Source organism: Diadema antillarum, unplaced genomic scaffold (assembly GCF_040938485.1).
Source record: "Diadema antillarum isolate AM-2024a unplaced genomic scaffold, OU_Dant_1.0 seq00000079_RagTag, whole genome shotgun sequence".
Taxonomy (NCBI): domain Eukaryota; kingdom Metazoa; phylum Echinodermata; class Echinoidea; order Diadematoida; family Diadematidae; genus Diadema; species Diadema antillarum.
In genome coordinates, this window is record NW_027271172.1 from 1,091,341 (window position 1) to 1,112,479 (window position 21,139).

Genomic DNA, 21,139 nt, shown 5'->3' on the forward strand with positions numbered 1-21,139 from the left:
TATAACAGAAACAGCGTAAAGACGAAATGAAACAGAGACATAGATACTTGACCTATTGCCATGGTAACACACTAAGTCCCAGACACTGTAGCTGACAGAGATTTATTTAATCAGATATGATCAAATTTTCTTTGGTTTTCAGCCTCTTTATGCAATATTACACATGAGAGAGAGTATTACACTTTTCCTGTAATGGCAACATTACAGCCAAGGTATGACATTTCAAACAAAATTTTGATATTAAGTTTTCCTTACCTCTTGAACTGAAAGAGGCGCACCTTACAGACAGAACATACACATATTTGCATCTTTTACTTTTTCACATACTTACAAGCACAATTAATTAACTGGATCTGTTGTGAATATTGCCTTAAATGCAGTAATGTAAGAAATACTAGACGCATTCCCGTAAATAATAAATCATCCTCAAGTCAATACTGTGGCAAGGCCATGTATGACTTTAAACCTGCAATCAACAATTATGGGCTCCTCTAACAAACTCCCCAGCACACAAAGAATACAATGGAAGACACTGTGGGTAGTAACAAATAGTTCTTGGTTTTGGATATAGCAAAGCTCTTTGGCTTAAGAAAAAAATTTGATTAGAATTTCATATTATTCTAACTACATGAAGATACAGCCTCTTACTAGGGATATGCTGTGACTCTCCCACCAAGTGAATTTATGGAATTTTGTTCAAAATATATCTCACCTTTTTTTGTGTGTATTTCCTTGCAAATACATAGTCTTGCAATTATGTCGCCATTGTACACATGATACAAAGGGATAATAAAAATTTCAGACAAATAGAAACAAGAAAGGCTGATGACCTGAGACCATCTTTCATCAGAGAGGAAACTTCTACTTTGGTCATGAAATGGTCTCTGATTCTTATCTACTTTGTTTTGTCCTTTATTCCCTACTGGACATTCTGCAGCTTGAGTGACCATGCCCACTGACAGGGGATTGTGGCCGGAGTGAGGCTGGGCAGAATGACGGTCATTCCCACCTTACCAGGGGTTCCTGTCCACTTGAGGGGGACAGAGTAGCCCAGCAGGGTGACCATGGTCTGGGTGCTGGAGATGGGGTCAGACAAGACCACTTGGTTGCTGGCTGGCCAGTCCAGGAAGGTGGCGTAGACAGTGGTGACCCCACCTGTGGTCTTATTGGTATACCTGTAATCAACACATGAAGCATGGGATGAAAGTTAAGCGGTGATATGTTTCAAATGCTACATGTATACACATGCTTTGATAAGAACATTCTCTGAACGAATTGAATGAAGCATTCAAATGAAAGAATTAATACACTCAAAAATCAATCAAGCAACCAATTCTCGCCACCGACAATAGGCGATATCAAACCTCTCAGGCCGGGGCAGTAACTTCTGGTTTCATGCGTGCGATCTAGCTCGATGCATGGCCTGTGCATGTGGTGCACCTCTACTGCTCGGCGCACGGATATTAGTCCAGTTTTTTCCTTTTAGCATCATCAGAAGTACACTCTGCTGCCTCACAGAAAAACCCCATGGTGTAATGGATAGTTTTATTTGGGAAATAAACAAACTAAAGTCTAAACAAATATATTTCTTTGGATCCAAAACAAAGCTGGCAAGTTCGCCAATAGAAAAGCACCCAGGCAAATGAATAACCAGAAGTTACTGCCCCGGCCCTAGAGGTTCGATATCGGAGGTATCGTACGATATCACTTGATATCGCCTTGATATCGCCTACTGTCGGTGGTGAGAATTACTGAATGGATTAATTTGGATAAATTACCTGAATGAACATATGTGGGCAAGGATGAATGAGTGAAAGAATTAACAGCTTGCATGAATTGAATGATTGAATGAATGTGTAAGTGAGTAAATTAGTGAATGACTGAATGATAAAATAAATGTAAGTGAATTAGTGAATGAATGAATGCAGGTGTGAATAAATTAATGAGTGCATGAATGAACTAGAAAAGCACTCTGAGAGCGCAGTTATCCGCCAAGCATGCAGCTAATTTCCACCACTGATCTTGTTCTTCTATAGAGATATCAGTGATTTCCACCCATACGTACTTATATAGCATTGTGTGCAGAGTCGCCCGATTTCCCAATATAGAAGCCTTTGTTACGTCATAAACCCTCAGCTGCACGGCGCGCCTCGCCCTAGCAGAAACTAGAGCACGCTCTTTAGTGCGCGCATGCAAACCTCAAATATGCGCAGCCTGAACTCGCAAGTTAATAGACCTTACCTGCCAAAATATCAAAAATCCTTCATAAATTCCCCAAAAATTCTCGGATCACTACCAAAAGTTAATCGTTTGGTACTTGTGTCATTCTCAACCTTTCCTGCAAGTTTCATCCCAATCCATTAACTACTTTTTGAGTTATGTTGTGCACGGACAAACTAACAAACGAACAAACCAACGTTAACGAAAACATAACCTCCTCCCTTGGCGGAGGTAATGAATGAATGAATGTTAGAACATATGAATGAGTGAACAGTAGAGGAAATACATCACTCACCAGACATCTGGGGTCACAGTGTCGTTCTGTTTACGCCACGGCCTGGTCTCAAAGATGGCCTCCCCGTTGACCTTCAGCCACGCCCCCATGGAGCGGAGGCGCTCCTCAAAGATGGGAACGATGCGACCATCAGCTGTGGGTCCGATGTTCATCAACAGGTTGCCATTACAGCTATAAAGGAACAGAAGTTACCAGCATTACAATGGTTATACTTCACCTGCATTTGGACAGTGCACAATATGATCAACAAAAATATGAAATGTAGCAAAATTGGGGTCAACTTTTTTGAATAGACAGGCTAACAATCTGTTGTAAGGAGTTGCAGGCTCTCAATCTATTTAAAATCTGTTGATCTTCAGAGCACTTCTCACTCATGTACACAAACTCTATCAGGATGACAAATGGCATCTGCTTATCATGTCCCACAAACCATCTGCCACCTCACCATACAAGATCTAACTGTTGTACAAGTATGTCAAACAAGTTTCAACCCAGACCCAAGTCTATACTGACCTGACAGTGCTAACTAGGAGTTCGATGAGTTCGTCCATGTCCAGGTAATCAGCGAGGACGGCCTCCCGCCTGAAGCCCCACGACTTCTTGTCAATAGTCATGGCATTCACCCACTTGCGCTTCTGAAGGGTCCCTGCAGAAATGAAGGCATACAGTATGTGCATATTACTTCAGGTTTAGTGGCAGGTATGGTGGAGCATTTCATGTGCAGATATGCACCGCTGATCCACAAGGAGAACATCAAGAGTTTGGCATATTCACAGGGATCCAGGGGAGGTGCCTTAACAAAATCAAAGGGGGGCGCACGGCTCCCGCCCCATTTTCTTCTTTTTATTTCTTTTTTTTAAACAAAACAAAGAATAAAGTGGGGGTGCGCACCCAGAGCACCCCCCCCCCCCCCTGGATCTACCACTGCATCAATACTTCAGGTGCCAGAATGTTTGGAAGAAGGTTGCAAGTTTTGTCTGAGCCAGATGTTACCCCTTTGAGAAAAGAGGGAATTAGACCATATGATGACAACCAACATCTCCAGACACTTGCCAAAAACAAAACAAAACAAAAAAAGTAAACAAATGGAAAAAAAAAAGCATTTGCACCCTTTGCATATCCTAGTAGCAGATTTAGGCAAAAAATTGTTGTCATATACCCTTATATGACAACATGCTCTATAGATCTTTTTGTTTAACTGTCTTTTTTTTTAACCGTCTTTTTTTAAAACACTTACTGCTAAATATTCCTTAAGAATAAAAGAATGTAAGGAAAACAAACAAATAGCATTTGATCCCAAGGAAATACTACATTGCTTTAAACACACCTGGGCTGTATCTGTCTCCACAAGTAAGCACTCCACCATGGTGGCACTGGATGCCCTGTCCCCATCGGTCATTGGTCACTACTTTATCTTTGACCGGACTGACAAAAACAACAACAAATAAAGAGAAAATGACATGAAAGTAAGTTTGCAATCATATCACTACATCTTTTTCTTTTAGTGTGCTAACTTTCCGATTACAAACAAGACTAGTAGATAGAACTTGAAGACTTCATGTTGATTGATTAAATTATGATACTTTTTGTTGGGAAAATATTCATAATGTGCTGCAACCTGATGAAACAGGGAAAAATACATGTATAAGAAACTTGCATTAATACAAAAATACAATTATTGCTACCGGTACCACTTTAAAAGATATCTGTGCAGTTGATTACTTCCTTCTTTTCAAACCATGACTTTAACATGTAAATCATCAGAAATGCAAACTACAAAGAGATTCTTGTATGATTTGAACACTTGCACAAGTGTCAAATAAAATGAGACCTGGCAAGTTTGATGACCACATAGGCTGGCACTTGGTGAAAGCTTTGTCTATTTTTGTTTGTCTAGCAGTTTTTTATTGTTATTGTAGTTTTGTTTTGTTTTGGTTTTGGTTTGGCTTTGGGTTTTTTTTTCTTTTCTTTTTTTTTGTGGGGGTGGTTGTTGTTTGATTTGTTTATTTGTTTGTTTTATACTGCCTTTGGCTGTCTACCTGCTGTTGTAGAGCCAGGCCAGGAACTCTGTACTGTTCCAGTAAGTGTCAGGGGCTCCCCAGTCACCATCGGACCAGACCAGATCTGGCTCATACTCCGTCACAATTTCCATGAGTTCGGGCCATAGCACTTTCTAGGGGGATAAAAGAGAGAGCAAGAGAACAACTCAAATGGCAAATGAACACAACTTCACATAACACCCTCTGAACTCATGGCAGAATTATGGTAAAATGTGAAACTTTAAATACAACTACTACCTTCAGATCAATTTCATTGAGGGAGATGCTCAAGCAGAAGATATGCATGCAGAAAATAAAATTGTAATATGTTAAAGATTACCACTTACAAAGACTAACCAACATGTCATGAAATTGTTTGGTGTACTAGTGGTCACATTTCACATTGATTTGACATTTGTGGCATAATATTGGATTTTCCTACTACATTTCAATGTGAATAGAACACAAATTATGTGCACAAAATACTCAGCAGTTTGACTTCTCAAACATATATATAGTGGATAGTATTAAAGTAAAAAACAAAACAAAACAAATTTGTCAAAGTTCATAAGTTCTTCAGTCCATATCCACCCACATCCAGTCTTTATTCTTTTCTTGTTAGAACTATCATTGCTTGCTCACGTGCTGCGTGTGAGTTACCCAAGTGTTTAGAATCGTGCACTCAATACTTTAAAACCTTTACATAGAGTCAAAAGGGGCCTGAGCTTTCCATCCTATCAGAATCTTCGTCAGAGGCAAAATGACAAACAGGGAGGGGAAAGCAATCACAAGTAAGGAATACACACAACAAGAACAGTCACGGGAGGGCTAGGGACACAGAACGAAGAAAACAAAAGGGAAGGGTTGGAGGTCATGGGCAAGGAGCCCAGCAGGTACAGGGAGGAGGATTAAAGCAGGAAGGTGGACAGACAAAAGGCAGAGGAGGGTCAGTGATAATCCTGAAGACAATGGGGGGCAACCTGTGAAGGATAAAGATGAATAGTTTTCAGCAGCCTTTTTTTGCTACCTTTATGTTACCTCACAGTACTCCTGAGTGGCAAAGTTGTTGGACTTGTCCTTGAGGTAGAGAGGGTGGAACCATTCAAAGAGAGAGTGGTAGAGGCCAAAGTGCATTTTGGTGTTGCCCCTCACTGCAGAGGCCAGTTCACCTGTCAAATGGACAAGTACATGCGGTATAATGCAGAAAGAGTGCGGTATCGACTCAAAGATTCCACTGACAATAAAAATAAAAATGATGATTTTAAATACCAACAACAATGATGAAGATTAATGATCAATACTGATGCAGAATGAAATAAGGTCTACAACATCAATGCTATTCTAAATCAAGGTGTACTAACAACTTTGCTAACATATAGATGAGAAGATCATTGACAAAGTAATGTCATCTGTATTTTACTTCTGTGCATTTTGACTATTCTTTTAAGCAATAGTTCCTCATATACAAATCAAGTTTCAAAGGCACGAGTGCCTACATCTCAAATGTTCCACTTCACGCAAATTATAGGCCCTATGTTTTTAGCATGAATACAGTAACGGTGTTATGCCAACTTCTTAATTTTTTTTTTTTTTGAGGGGGGGGGGGGTGGAGGATAGTTCAAATTCATTAAGGAAGTTTGGACAGAATATCATACCAACAAGATCCCTCTTTGGGCCTACATCCATAGAGTTCCAGTTCCAGGAATAGTTGGAAGGCCAGTTGGTGAAGCCTTCATGGTGCTTGCTGGTGAGGACAACATATCTGAGGATCAGAAGAAACACTGAATATTTTTAAATCTGATTTCTACTCTATGTAAAAATGGAAAGAATATAAATCTGTCCCTAAAAAATTTACGAGAATATTGCTATAAGTACAACATGATGAAATACAAGTTTTTAACAGCATCAAAGCTAGTGAGTGTATCATCAACTAGAGATACACCTGGTTCAGAACACAGGACAACTGTTTAAAGTCACCTATCTATGGCAATCAAGACTTCCAATATTGAGCAGTAGAACAGGTGTAAATCACAATATTACTTGCATTGTTGGTTCCAGAATCCCACTTCTGAATATCAATACATGATGGTGGAATTCTATCTCTTTACCTCGACCTATCTAGACTCTGCTAGCTAGCTATACTAGCACCATTAATCTGCAGAAGTCACTAGTATTTAGAAGTAAATTTATACACCAGCAGTGTCATGGAAATAGTCGAGAATGTCATCACAGGTGTAAAGTAAACTTAAAGTAAACTTTTAAAAGGTGGAAAGAGAGAAAAATGAAAGAGAGTGTAATCTAATCTTATTTAATTCTTACTTTGCACCTGATGCCTTCAGAACTTCTGCCCACTGATCAGGATCGAAGAACTCAGCATGGAACATGGGTGCAAAGTCTGCGTATGTGAAGCCTGGTCGGTAGTTTTTCTCCATGAAATCAACCACCTCCTTGTCCTGTCTGCCTTTCCAGTCCTTCCAGAACCATTCGCTGTAGAAACTCGGCACGCTGAACACTCCCCAGTGAATGAAAATACCGAACTTGGATTCGTCATACCAGGCGGGTAGGGGTCGGCTGTCAATCGAGTCCCAGTTCGGCTGATACTGAGCGCTGCCCTTCAGAAAGAGAGCCGCTAAAATGCAGCAAGCGATCTGAAGCAAATTTCCGAGACTGTACATGTTTGACTTGGTAATTGTCGTGTTTTCAATACGTTGCTTCTCCAATCAAGGAGTTATTACTACTCCTTGGACGGTCAAATTCACGCTACAGACGTCTTTGACTGCTCCCTACAATACAGTAGGCACATGCCGTATATATGGGGATAGGTAAAGTGGTGGTGGCCACTGACGCTAGACCGATCCGTATGCGTACGTGGTGGTGGTTGTGACGCGCCGACGTAAACATTACATAAGAAGAAAGTGAATTGTCACATGATACATCAGATTAGTCTTTGAAGCAGACTAGTTTTAGTCATTGCCCTTCAGCGCAAGGAATTTAGATGTGTTTCCCGCCTGACTTATCCCCAAAATACTTGGTACAATATTCTAAAAATATGTGACTTTAAAAACTTTATTGACGCCCTTGCGCATTTCATCGATATGAATGATTTATAGCGTTTCATGACGCTTCATACAATTTACATGCACTGTAGGGGGATAAGAAAAAAGAATATTTACTCACGTCACCTGACACAAACAAGATTGACTTTCTCCCAATGAACGAGCAGGGAGGTGATGCTGCAGTCCCACCTCCCGTGGAGAATCAACCTGTGAAACCGTGCAACCTAACTGAGTAGTCAAGTTGCTTAGTGAAATCAAGGAGGTACTAGTACCTCCTTGGTGAAATTACCGTTACACGGCGGATAACTAACAGCACAAAATTTGGAGAGATGATGATCCTTTAAGGCCCTCTCATTGATATTAGAGAAGGAGTTTCATGCAGCGAAAAATAGCCGTCGGCTCCAATTCGCGAAGCTACATGCCGCGAAAGTAACACTGCATTCATGTATACCGATGGAGCAGATCGAGTAACAGAAAAGAGGTTTAGATTATTTTATTGTAATTGTTTCCCTCATGAACTGGAAACCATGAACCCAATCTTGAAGTCCCTGATCAACCAAGCATTTGAAATAATGGAGGTGCATGGTTGAATCAATAACCGATTTTCAAAAGAAATAACCGATTTTTCAATAAAAAATGCTGTTGAGGTGCTATTACAGTGCGATGTATATTCCCAGTTCCCAGTTATGTATGATAATCAACGAAACAGTTTACTTCATCGAATTATTAGTTTCTATCCTAATATTATAGTTTAATTTAGCCACTTTTTTTATTTTGGTTTTGTGTTTTTTGTCCCGCCTATTGTCGGAGCTTCTCCGGATTTTCAGTCATTTGAAAAGAGAAGGCAGACATTATAAAGATTATGATTATTTCTCTATAATATACGGGAGACACACGAGCCTACATTTCTTCACTTACTTCATCAATAATTTTATATAAATGTTACACATGTGCCATTACTTGCCATGGTCATTGATTCTGAATAATAATTTTATGCATAAATCTTACTTTCATTGTTATTTTTCCTATAGGGCCCTAAGTCTGTAAATGTCTGTGTTTATAGGGCTATATCCCTTCTATCCGTTTCATTTTCATTTCCTAGGCTCAAATTTTGATTACTCCAGCATGTTACATCAACTATAGGCCTACATATCTACGCCGTCTTGTTTAATTTTCCTTTAAATTAGGAAAGAGAGAAAAGAGATCATATATTTTCTTACTTCCCATTGAAAGAGGCGTAATGTGTATGTTGATTAACACGTGAAGTTTAAATCTTTGTACATGTCATAGTTCACAAGACCGTTTGAATTTTTCTTTTCTTTTCTGGTGCATCATGGGAGTTTATGTTTAATATAGCTGAATTGAGAATGTCGATTCGATTCCATTGCTCTAGGTTCCATTGATATTGAAAACGAACTGTTCGAAATCCTCTTTTATGTGATTTTTTATACATATGTAGTGTGAATCAAGATTGTATTGGCATTTCTGCTTAAATTCCAAGCTGAATTAGATAACGTGGTATGAAAACAATTAATGCTCAACAACAAAACAACAAATTAAAAGCAGCAGTTATTTTTTTTCAAAGAAAAATGCTATGGGATAATGACACTTATTGGGTTTTTTTTTTAATCTTGAAGGCGGGTATTGTAATCCCCTTGAGTGTATTTGTCAAACTGAACGAAATAAAGTGAAGCAAGGCAGTTTTGGAACATTCAGTTGGGTATTCTACCTTTTACACAAATACCATCACTCTCTCCAAATTGGAAATAAAATTGACTTTCTGCATGGGGAATCACCCAGCGACTTTCTATAACCTAAACAGCGCCCTCTTTACTGTGACAATAACTGTAATCATCCATGTATCAAAGTTTCTGGTGTTCAGATTGATCAAGATCCCTGATTAAAACGCTCCCTGCGTAGGCTGCTTGCCGATGAATGTTATATTTCTCTTGAAGAGCCCCATTCATTCCTGATTTGCAACAACCCCCTCCTCAACACTCTCGGTTTTGAGGGCAAAGAGCGAACAAACGGAAGAAATAAATTGGTGTAGGTAAATGAGACGGGAATACATCGTGAATTAAAGGCGTGTTTAAAGAGTCCTATTACGGAAGTTAACAGGTCATTTACCGAGCAACCAGTCACTCTCTGTGTATTTATTCTTACTTCAAGCACCCACGACTTTCAACTTTGCCACTAAAACCAGATGTAGACCCTATACCCTTCACTGACTGAACGACTGAATCAGACGATACTGTAGTACATGATTGTTTTATTGTTGGATTTTTTTTGCCACTGTTTGAATGCAGTAAAGGCACTCTGCTCTAATGCAAGATCTACTTTGAAGAACACTTCATTTTGATCTCTCATGGTGCCGACGTTGACTTGAAGAGGAATTCCAGACGATTTCCATCATATATCACAGTATATATAAATCGATAGTGCCATATACGGATTTGTTGATTATATAAATAATTGTGGTTCTTGAGCAGATACGAGATAAACCAATACTCTGAAAAATCCAAAACAACTTGACACTGAACAAGGATGATGCTCACTCCTCCTCCCGCAATACAGCAGTGTAATCCATTACCATTAATACCACTAGCACTCACCTGCGTAGAATGTATGCACGCTTTCTGGATTAATTTGTTCTGCTTCCTTTGAGCATCCATTGTGTGTTCGTATGTGAAGCTGCTATGTCATCATCCTCGTCCATTCTGATTTTTTTCCCCTGAATTTTGAAAACATTGTTATTACACTCGTCGCATTCATTGTAGATTCTGAAACTCTATACCAAGTATAAGCAATTGATATTATATTCAGATGCTAAAGTCTCATATATTTCGGAAGGCTCCTTTAATGGGATTATCAGAGGACGTTAACCCAGGAAACCATTAGCTCAGTACATCGGGCCTGTTTTCAAAAGAGCGATACGTATATGCATGCCCTCCAGCCGTGTAGTGCTTCATAAAACTGATTAACTCAAAACAAACAAATGAACAAAACAGTTGGAAAAAACAAAAATAGACGCAGACTCAGACACCTAATGATCTTTATATGGTTTTCATTCAAATAATGTATTCACAAAATATAAGCAATCCGTCCTGCGGTACTGAAAAAAAATATACAAATACAATTTAGGACAAAGTTTACATCATGTTTTGCAGTACCCCTTCGACAATGATAATAAACTGATTACAGTCAAACTCAATGAAAGTACAAAACGATATTACATAAAAGAAAAATCTTTCCCCTCCCCAATGAATATTCCATTAATGACACGACAATAATAAAAGATTCCTGTCATTTCAGTTTCCTTTTCAAAAGTTTGTGTTGGTCTTGTATCGCCCATCATCTCTTGCATGATTTCCTTTTGGTAGTCATAAAATTTTGAAAATGACAAAGTCAGGTTTTTTTTTTCTTTACAGCGTGTGGTACGCTCATAAACTAAAATTATTGAAGACATGTGAAAATATGATATCACATTTACATCTCTATAATTTCTCCCGATTATACTCGTTGAAGATTATACTATATATAGACACTATTGAGGCAGACTTTTAGCAGGAAAATCAAACATGCAAAAATCCTTATACATCAGTAACAATTAAATTCTCTGCCGTTGGAGTCAGGTATTGAAATTCTCACTTGTATAATTAATCCAACTGGACCCCATGGAAGACCAGCTTAACGTAGCTGAATATGGGCTATCCAGCCATTTTCTTAGATGGAAATGAACAAACAAACGAATAATTATTTTCATTATGATAAGGTATAATCAATCATTACTTTCGATGGACATTTATACCTGGTGAAGTAAGCTGTATTTGGACCGATCGGCTATCTAGAAGCAACGTTATAGATTAAAGTGAAATTTGTTTCAGAGAAAAACTTCAATTTCAAAAGTATGATTACGTCATTTTTTCAGACATATATCTATCTTAAAATGAGTCCAGAATTTATGGTAAGCACTCCTAAAATGAAATTAAAAAAGAAATTAGATTTGCTGAATCCAGGATGTAATTAAATTATGGAAGAAAGAAAGGGGGTGGGGGTCGTATAGCCGTTATGACTCTGTCCCAGACTTAGGTGTTGTGGTAAAAAAAGAGAAAATAATAATACCTTAATAATGATAATAATAGACATTTTAGAGCGCCTTTTCCACTGGATACAAAGCGCTATGAGATGTCATCCCTGCATTATGGTCGCCATAGGAGATAAAATATATACAAAAAAAAAACCACGTTATATTATTTTCCTGTTGCGTTTATATCCCAATGTGCGCTCGCGCGCGCACGCACGCACGCACACACACACACACACACACACACACACACACACACACACACACACACTCACTCTCAAACAAACAAACGGACATATACACAAATTCGCAATATAGGAAACCACTCTCAATAAGGAAAGGAGTCCGCATGTACACTGTGCGACCATTAATCGAATTAAGATTAATGACTGTCTCGCTTTAGCTTCTCTTCTATAGTATTACTTATACAATAATTATCATTTAGACTATATTTTTGGCAATGTGATGAAAATGAGAGCTGTTTTCTTTCACGACAACAGTGACTTCTAATGTGCCTAATAAGTTTGTGAAATCTTTTAGGGAGCTTCTCTCACATATTGGCTATACACGCTTTGGAGTCCTGAAGAAAATGAGATATCTACATGCAGTACATTCACGCGCCTCCTGTACTGATCATCCAATTATTAAGGGAAGGTTGCATTTCGGAAATAAACGAGAATGGCCAAAATATTAATGAGAGGAAGAGGGGGGAGGGTTTGGTTGGAGAGCTCTTATGACAATATCGCCTTACTGCGTGGTCCGTATGTGCTATTATCGGTCTAAACCAGGTTCTACAAACATTTTTTTTAAACCATAATCACACAGTGTTTTTCAGTAAGTTTTATTTCTCCACTTGCATAAAAGAAATCAGTGTGACAAAATCAAAAATTTGAACATGAAAATGAAGAGTTTGTTTGCAAAAACTGATAAGTCCATATTTGCCAAGTGGAGATATTTGCGATTAAAGGTCAAGAAAAGTAAAGAGAATAATACGAAATTTTTTGCTTCTTTTGACCATAACTTCAAAAATGTACCTTTATATGTAGTGACCAATATATCACTTAAAAGGAATCATTTCGTACTTTATGACAGAGACCGTACTTCAAAATCTTCAAAAATGGACTTATCGGTTTTTGCGGACAAACTCTTCAAATATGAATAAGAGTACCTACAAACAGTTATGTTAATAGTATGAACATTATTTCGTTGTCTGAGGAGACCATTTTCAATAAGCAATCGCTTGTCTTGCCATGGATTAGTCGAGGCATTTCGGCTTTTTACAGTTGAAGAGTTTGTTCACAAAAACCGATAAGTCCATATTTGCCAAATGGAGATATTTGCTATTAAAGGTCAAGAAAAATAAAGAGATTAATAAGAAAAATTTTGCTTCTTTTGTCCATAACTTCAAAAATATACCTTTTTGTATAGTGACCAATATATCATTTAAAAGGTATTATTTTGTATGTTATGACAGAGACCGTTATTCAAAATCTTCAAAAATGGACTTATCGGTTTTTGCGAACAAACTCTTCAGTTCTTTCTTTTTTAACCGAAGGAACAGAATTAAAACAGATACACATAGAATAAGGTTAGTGATGTAAACTTCCGAGTATTTTCAATGCCAACACAAGTAGGATGACTAAGAATCATAAGGGGGTATAACCCGAATAGGAAAGAAGGGAGAAGAAAAGAGAAGTGAACAGATGAAAAGCGATAGTATACAGATTTCAGGAGTTGGGAACTATCACGGAACTAAAATGATTGCACAATAATAAGAAGATTGGTATGAAAATCATTTCTTCCAGTCATAAGTAGAGTTTGTCATCTTTACAAAGTGTTTAGGTATGTATTTGACCAGAATCTGTGACTTTTTTGTTATAACTCACTGTCTCGAGTGTGGTTCTTCACTGGCACCAAAACCCAGGGATATTGTCATAGATAAGGGAAAATAGTGTGGTATCTCTCACATACCTCTACGACGTCCCCTCCCCTATCCTGAAAACAAACAAACAATTAAACAACAAACAAACTAACAAAACATTACGAGGGAATGATAATGGAATGAGTGGGCAGCAGCAGCGCAGAGTTATCACTTTCCGTTATTTCGCAAAAACACACGTCGTGACAACGTCAAACTGAATTCAGGTACTTGATTTAGCACTGATTGATGTTCGTTGTGAATTCTAACTGCGAAGGACCTCGGACGAAGAGCATCTGAAACGCCTCACGTAAGTATTTTTGCAAAGTGTGTCCTCTATATATTTGTTATTAAATACATAGGTATGAATGTATTTAAGAAGATGTGATATCATGTTTTGTATATATTAGTTGACTAAAGCTGTACTTTACTTCAGATAATGAGGGAGTGAGAACGCATCTTCGTAATAGACCCACCCGTTGCTTTCTGTGTTATGGGTGTTTAGTGTAGAAGTTGCGCCATCATGATGGCATCAGCTCAGTCGTTCTCTCTGTACCCGCAAGTAGCCGTGGCGTTGGCGTGGGTCATGGATGGTTGAAAGCCCACGCAAAATTAATGTTGCATGTTAAACTGTTGTAGCAGAGTCTACTATTATGTCACGTATGACTCAAATAAAATAGTCAGTGAGATCTTATTAATTTAATTCTTAGTCTAATTTATACTCTAACCGTCTCTCTAGTCTTACCTCTGCTCCAGTTAAAACTCCAGGTACCGTACAAAATGTAGTCCAGCCAGTGGGAGTATTCAGGAGGATCCCAACCAAGTACCAAGTACCTACTACAGGCAGACCTTGCTAGGCGTAGGTCCTACTAGTTGTTTATGTATTAGACCTCTGCCTACAATAAAAAGAAGTTAAATTTAATTAAAATTTTGTTTTTAAGCAATTCCAAACTTGATTTAGTAAGATTAGATCTAGATCTAATAATGACAAAGATGTGTTAGACCTCTACAACACTGTAGTCGATCTAAATACAGTATGTCCATGTTGTCTAGAGACAAACATGTGTAGATCTAGTGTTGCAGAGGTCGTACACATTTTTGTCATTAGATATGTCTGTAGATGCACTCCCGTGGTGTGGTGCACAGTGTTTAACTCAGAACAAGTCTAGCCTGTACCGGAATTACCAGAATACCTGAATACCTGAATTCAGTAGGCCTTCTGGCATTTTTCCCCAAACTTCTCTTTCTCCAACACTCTCCAGACATTGTTGATTTGATGATAATGAATCAGCATGTCCAACTGACCCATTATTTTGTCCAAAATTGCAGCATACAGTTGTGTGACATTGAATTGGAGTGTCTGCCTTTGCAAGAATAGCTTTTAGGATATTTGTAACCAGTGTCTCTGATGTTTGACAGAAAGGTCTAGGACTCAGCAAATAGAAGAAAGTGTTTATCTTAATATCCCTGAAGAGAATGTCCACCAAAAACCAATCTGTATTGCATTATCTTGTTTGCAAATCATTCTGCCAAATGTGAGAGAATTTTGTCAAAACTTACCCCATAATCCTTGCAGCATATAGTTTATAGCGTGGAGCCATGAAAATTATAAGTATGGTATAATTTATTAGACCTTCCTCCAATTTAATACAACTATTGAATGTTGAGTCTTGAGACATTGTCACTTGGTGTTAATTGCAAAGTAGAGTGCATGAATACAAATTGATATACAGGCATTTTGTATGTTGCTTGAACCAATAGTTCAAATTTGATTTCAAATAAATGACAATGCCTTTCTTGTCTAACACTTAAAATAATTTCTTATTGATGGATCTGTTATTTTTTTTTTTTTAAATTCCAAGTCAATATACACCAGTGCTCCAAAGGGTTTAACCAATTCACACTATTGAATATGCATGCTCAGTTAAAGCTACAGTATTTCAATTAGATGATGTGGTTTTATCAATGAACTGGCATCTGTTTTTATAAACAATTACTAAAGTAACACTCTTTTTTTATTTTCCATTGCTCATTTTGATTCTGAGCTTATCTAAACAGCATCAATTGTGTTGATGTGTGGTTATTCAGAGTTCTTTGCGAGGGGTGGGGTAGGGGAGGGGGTAAAGTCAGCAGTATTGAAAGACCCAAAAGACATATAGATATTGTCATGGAAATGTGGAATATCCTTCACAACATAAAAGTATCATCAGCACTTGAATATCCTTCAAATTCTCAACAATTTATCACATGACCAAGGAAACCAATGAAACAGAGCAATATGAACACAATGTGTTTTACCAATTATACCATCTAATACATCTTCAATAGATTGCACAGTATATGATATAGATACATGTAGCAGTGACTCTTCTAACAATGTTTGTATGGCACAGTCACAGTGTCTGATCCAACAATAGGTAAATGGTCTGATGAATGTGCTGTGATTTTAGTCTTTTGCGTGTGTTTCACAGACATGTAGCATATACACCTTGTATACAAGCTGAGGACCAAGTGGGGGACTGTCAAAGGCCCCCAGGAAAATGTTGCTGACATGCCTTAGTTACCTACACCAGTACAAGCACTTGTAATTTTATGACAACACCTGCTCTATTCTATACAAGGTGCTACCTGAAACTCACAAACTACAGACTTTGTGGAGGAGCAACACTACTCTTGTTTTTATTTTTTAAAATCATTTTCAAATTATATGTACAAGTTGTAAGATCAAACTTTACTTTTTTTTTTTATAGATATATAGTTCATATTCATCCTAAAGCCCAAGTTCAAAGCCATTCATGTGTGTTTATTGTAGTTTTCTTTGCCCAGGCTGTCTTTATCAGTTTTTGTTAGGAATTGAATTCATTTTTTTTTTTCATTTTCCATCCATGAAGATGGCTGAATAGCCCATACTGTATAAGTTGTTATTTTTGCGAGGGTTTGATTTTCGCAAATTCCGCAAATCTCAGTTGGACCGCGAATTTAACAACACGCGAAAATGTCACCATACGCTAAGGTAGTAGTGCGCTTATGTAGGCCTCTGTGTCAAAATCGTGAAAACAACATCTCGCGAATATGTCTGTGACCTTCTCATTCGCAAAAAAATATCTGTGAGCAAAAATAACAGCGTTTACAGTAATCATTTGAACTAGCTGGTCTTTCATGAGGTCCAGTTGGATGTGAGGCAGACCACTGGGTTATGCACCGTGCTCTTTGCCATGAATAAATGCAGTGGGATCTTTTACATGGGACCTCCATTTTACAATTGTAGTGTACATGTTCTATCCAAGGGACAGAGTCTTTTGCCCAAGGCTTGTACTTTGAGGAGATGGTATTATTGCACACAACATTGCCCAGGTGTGTTGGCTTAAGAATGGAACCCAGGACATTTGGATTCAGAGGCAGATGCGCTACTGACTGAGCCAAATCACCAATCTTAAATTGCTTGCATTGCTTGCAACCACTTTGAATTCAGAACACTGTTGTCTGAGTAGAATGCTGAGCCCTACTTCAGTAGCTATGTGATAGCCAATGGCGTGTTTGCACATTTACCACTTCTAGTTTCTCCCCAGAAATCAGGGTGACACAATTTCTGATCTAACACTAAAGATATATGGTGCTATTGTCCACACCCCACATTCTCTGCTGTCAGAAGCTATGAAAACTCACACCATCAGATGTCTAATAGTTGCTCATGATGTGAACAGGCAACAGCAATTGTCATAACAACTGCACTTGCCAATGAAAAAAATGCATGCATCTTAAAGATTTGTTGAACAACCACATGGACAAACAAGTTGTGACTAATGATTGTAGCAGCTGACGTTGAGAAGTCACCAAGAGAGGGAGTATGTGACATTTATTCTTTGTATATTGTGTTAGAAAAAAATAGATTCCAAGAAATTGCATGACTTTGCTTAATGTAGCTTGACATGTCATTTTACATGGTGGCTGCTGATCAGACATATTAAGATATTGTTGTTTTGTATGCACTCTGTTCATTGATACTGTAGGACCTACAATCTGTACATACTTTCTTATACAAGTGTAGCTATCATTCTTTGGGTTGTACAGGTTTTACAATTACTGATTAATTTCATGAGACATGATCTCCCTGACTTTTCAAATGCTGTCATTTTTTTAAAACAGTCTTTAGATTTATGTAGTGTTTATCTTCAATAGGGCAATATAGCATACAATGCAGACATCCATTTTGTCTGTAATTTGTATTCATTTCAAACATAAAGGCCCAAATTCATGGTGGTACAAATGAAACCATGGTTTAAACGATGGACAAAAACCATGGAGCGCCAAGTTTCACATGGAATAATCGTTACGAAATCAGTCATTTCGTTGATGAAATAATGATTTTGTAATGAAGTAACAACATTTTGTAACTGAATGATCATTTTGTCGACGAAATGACCAATTTTGTAACGAAATATTCTGTGCGACACTTGGCGCTCCATGGTTTTCGTCCATGGTTTAAACCATGGTTTCATTTGTACCACCTTCGTGAATTTGGGCCGCAGAGTTTTCAGTAAAACTATTCCTGTCTATCTGTACAGTTAGCTTTCTGATGTCTCTTTACGCCTGAAGCTTATATAATAAGTCCACAAAAATGGTACATCCCAAGCCTCGCATCTATGAATGCATCTCCCTCTACACTGTAGGTGGTTGCAAGAAGGATAATCCAAAATCTTTGTTCTGATGTGCTGCCCTCTTTGCTCACCAGCTTGGATGTCCACGAGACATGACAACATGACTGTCATTGCCTGACATGCATGTGCTAACAGGTGCATGAGTGACATCACATAAACATCACTTCTCTTCAAGGTTGACTCAAGTTAATATTGCCAGAGCTATGCACTTCGTTGTCTTGATAATATTTGTTTGTTTCTGTGCATTTGTATTGTATTCTCTTGCTCCTCAACATATGATATGATTTGTTGCCCATCAGCTCTTCAATGTTTTGAGCTTTGTTTTTGTTTTTCCATATCATCTCCTCCCACCCCTTAACATGTGACATCATGTGTTCTCTAGCTTTCAGAGTATTTCTACCATATGTGACCCTGCATCACAAAACCAACAAAAAGTCGCCAGACATGGACTTTTAGTTAAGGGCAGATTCTGAAAGAGCAGACTCTAAGCTTTAAAATGATATGTAACTCAATGCAAATGGACTCCCCTAACCTACCTAAATACTGAAAAAAAAGGCACACTCTCTGGAAAGGTGTGAACTGAGAAAAGAGGCTCTGAAGTACAGGGTCTATTCAAGCACTTAATCTTTCACCAAGCTAAAGCCGCTCTAGGTGTGCGATGAAAGGGACAAAAAAAAAAATTATGTCAACCACTGGAGCAGTAACAATGAAGGGATTATCAGATTGAGCTGAAATTAAGCATGTTCTATTAACACAATTTGTTCATGATTAATGCCAACTTTCAAAGCAATAGACTTATCCTTTCAAAAGTTAGTAGACTTGAAAGTGAAGAGTGTACATAGGATTTCAAGAAATGAGAAGGGGCCTCTAATACATACCTGTCCATTCTACTCTCCCCCAAAAAGTGGTTGTAGAAAAACTGCGGAAAACACACTTTCCCATTCGTGTTATGATCCCAAACTATAAGAATAATGTAGAAGAAAGGTAGCTCTTTCAGAAAAGGTGAAGAACTCAAGATTGACTCAGTTGACCCATTTTACCTGTTTCGAGTCCTCACGTAAAATCAAGGGTCACATATAATATATGTTTTTGTTTTTGTTTTTGTTTTGTAATGCCTCTAGTTAGAGAACATTTGTTTTCTCTTTTTTATGTAGACTAGTGTCCTAGTGCAATTTTATTGTTATCATAAGTGCATTGTTGCATACTGAACATTGATAAAACTAAATAATTAATGCCCTCTCTTACGTTGCAGATAATTTGACAATGACTTTGCATTTATATCAACAGAGAAAGAGTAAAAAAAAAACTTAATTTTTTTTTTGCATCTTAAATTCAAACTTTCCTGTCTGTTTCCATAAATCTGTAATAACCACTACAGGAAAAGTTCTGCTAATTGAGTAAAAAGCCACTGCATGTTCAAGTTCTGTTGTTACATTTGTAACTAGAGTAAACTCAAACTGACTGAATGATTGCAATTTCATTGAGATAAGATATGAAATAAAATGATACATAATATGTCATTCAAAGTTGGAATGTTTTCATAAAGCGGTGATGTGTTAGTTACTGTCACATGTGCAAATCAGATGAAGTGAAGATGTCATCCCTTTTCCATTGGCATTTACATAAAAAAGTGATATCCGTATGTTGCTATAATTCAGCAACTGCAATCCCTTTGTCCAATTTGTTAAGTCATGATTTACCAAAAGTTTGAAGACTCTAGAGCAATCTGATGTGAAGGATGGTATTTATAAATTATCATTTTTTTTTTTTATTTACTTTCAAACTGAGTTGTAGTTATTTTGAATAAATGTAATCATGACCAGTATCATTGTTTCCTGAAAACCCATGAAACTCTTTTAACATTCTGCAACTTTTTCATTTCAGGTCTGATTCTGAAATGAACCACCCTTCAAGTTGCTTCTCCTATCTAAGTCATTGAAAATCAAGCTGAGCATGGATTATCATTTCACGTTAAAGTGCTATAAAAAAGGAAATTACAAAATTCAGCAGTGTTGTACAATTCACATATCAATCTTCAACAAAGCACATTTGTTTTAACACTGATCAAACCCTGGATTTAGTATCCATTTCTCAAAGACTTTTCCCCCCTTAAAAACCCATACCTGCCAACTATTCCCATGTAACCCATTGAGGACTATCGGATTTTGCTATAACATGCTTTTCCCATGGACACCTGCCTGATTATAGTCAGGACTAGTCTTCAGTGGGTTAATAATAGGAACACTCGTAGGAAAGAGGAAGTTTCATTCAACCCTGTGTTCATACTTTTGTCACCACAAGTCAATAGTAATGAATGGAGGATGTTTGAAAATTCCTCTTTTTAGCTTGATTTTCTTCCAGTTATTCCTATTTCCTGAATCTTAGGATCAGCAGATATTTTCATTAAGATATCATTTCTTGTCTTGAGAGGATAGTGGTATTGCATCTAAATGTAGTCAGATTTTTTACTCAAAGTTCCACTGACTCTACATACGTGCTGTACTCATCTCTGAAAATTTTCATCCAAACTGAAAGTAACTTCCAGTATTTTGTCATTAAAACAGTTGCCTATGGCCTGGTAAACAATAGTATATTGAACATCGTACAAAGAACCAGATGTTGGATGCTGAAAACCGTGTGCCATGATACTGTTGTCTGTCATTTTCCATCGCATTGAATCCATTTCTGTGACAAATATACTTCAGTGCATTGCAATTAACTCATTTATACATGTACAACTTCTGACCATGTTGTCTGGTGTTTGACATGAACTGTCTTGATTTGTAAAATAAAGTATTTTATTTAGATAAATCTGTGAAAAGTATCTAGAGTCATGATGAGCACTTCAGGATTAAGCGTAAACACCTTT

At 37.6% G+C, this 21,139-nt stretch overlaps 2 protein-coding genes across 2 annotated transcripts in view; one reads left to right on the forward strand and one right to left on the reverse strand.

Annotated features, from left to right (window-relative positions):
- Window positions 1-888: 888 nt before the first annotated feature.
- On the reverse strand, window positions 889-7,433 carry LOC139726131 (alpha-L-fucosidase-like). The gene is made up of 8 exons (XM_071637209.1): window positions 6,874-7,433; window positions 6,210-6,316; window positions 5,593-5,723; window positions 4,555-4,688; window positions 3,843-3,940; window positions 3,029-3,161; window positions 2,516-2,686; window positions 889-1,175 (listed from the first exon to the last, which is right to left on the reverse strand). The coding sequence occupies exons 1-8, from the start codon at window positions 7,227-7,229 to the stop codon at window positions 920-922; spliced, it is 1,386 nt and encodes a 461-aa protein (XP_071493310.1). The 5' UTR covers window positions 7,230-7,433; the 3' UTR covers window positions 889-919.
- Window positions 7,434-13,874: 6,441 nt separating this feature from the next.
- Window positions 13,875-21,139, forward strand: part of LOC139726076 (uncharacterized) — a 129,684-nt gene continuing 122,419 nt past the window's right edge. The window contains exon 1 of the mRNA XM_071637158.1: window positions 13,875-13,922. The gene's annotated coding sequence lies outside the window, so the exon portion shown is untranslated. The remainder of the gene's footprint in view (window positions 13,923-21,139) is intronic.

What these genes read in the sequence shown, in the direction of transcription:
- LOC139726131 (XM_071637209.1), bottom strand. Translation starts at nt 7,229, where the DNA reads ATGTACAGTCTCGGAAATTTGCTTCAGATCGCTTGCTGCATTTTAGCG. An exon ending in TGGAGACAGATACAGCCCAG is followed by an intron (nt 3,162 to 3,842) that starts GTGTGTTTAAAG and finishes TCATTTCTGCAG; the next exon opens with GGACCCTTCAGAAGCGCAAG. An exon ending in CTCCTAGTTAGCACTGTCAG is followed by an intron (nt 2,687 to 3,028) that starts GTCAGTATAGAC and finishes GTTCCTTTATAG; the next exon opens with CTGTAATGGCAACCTGTTGA.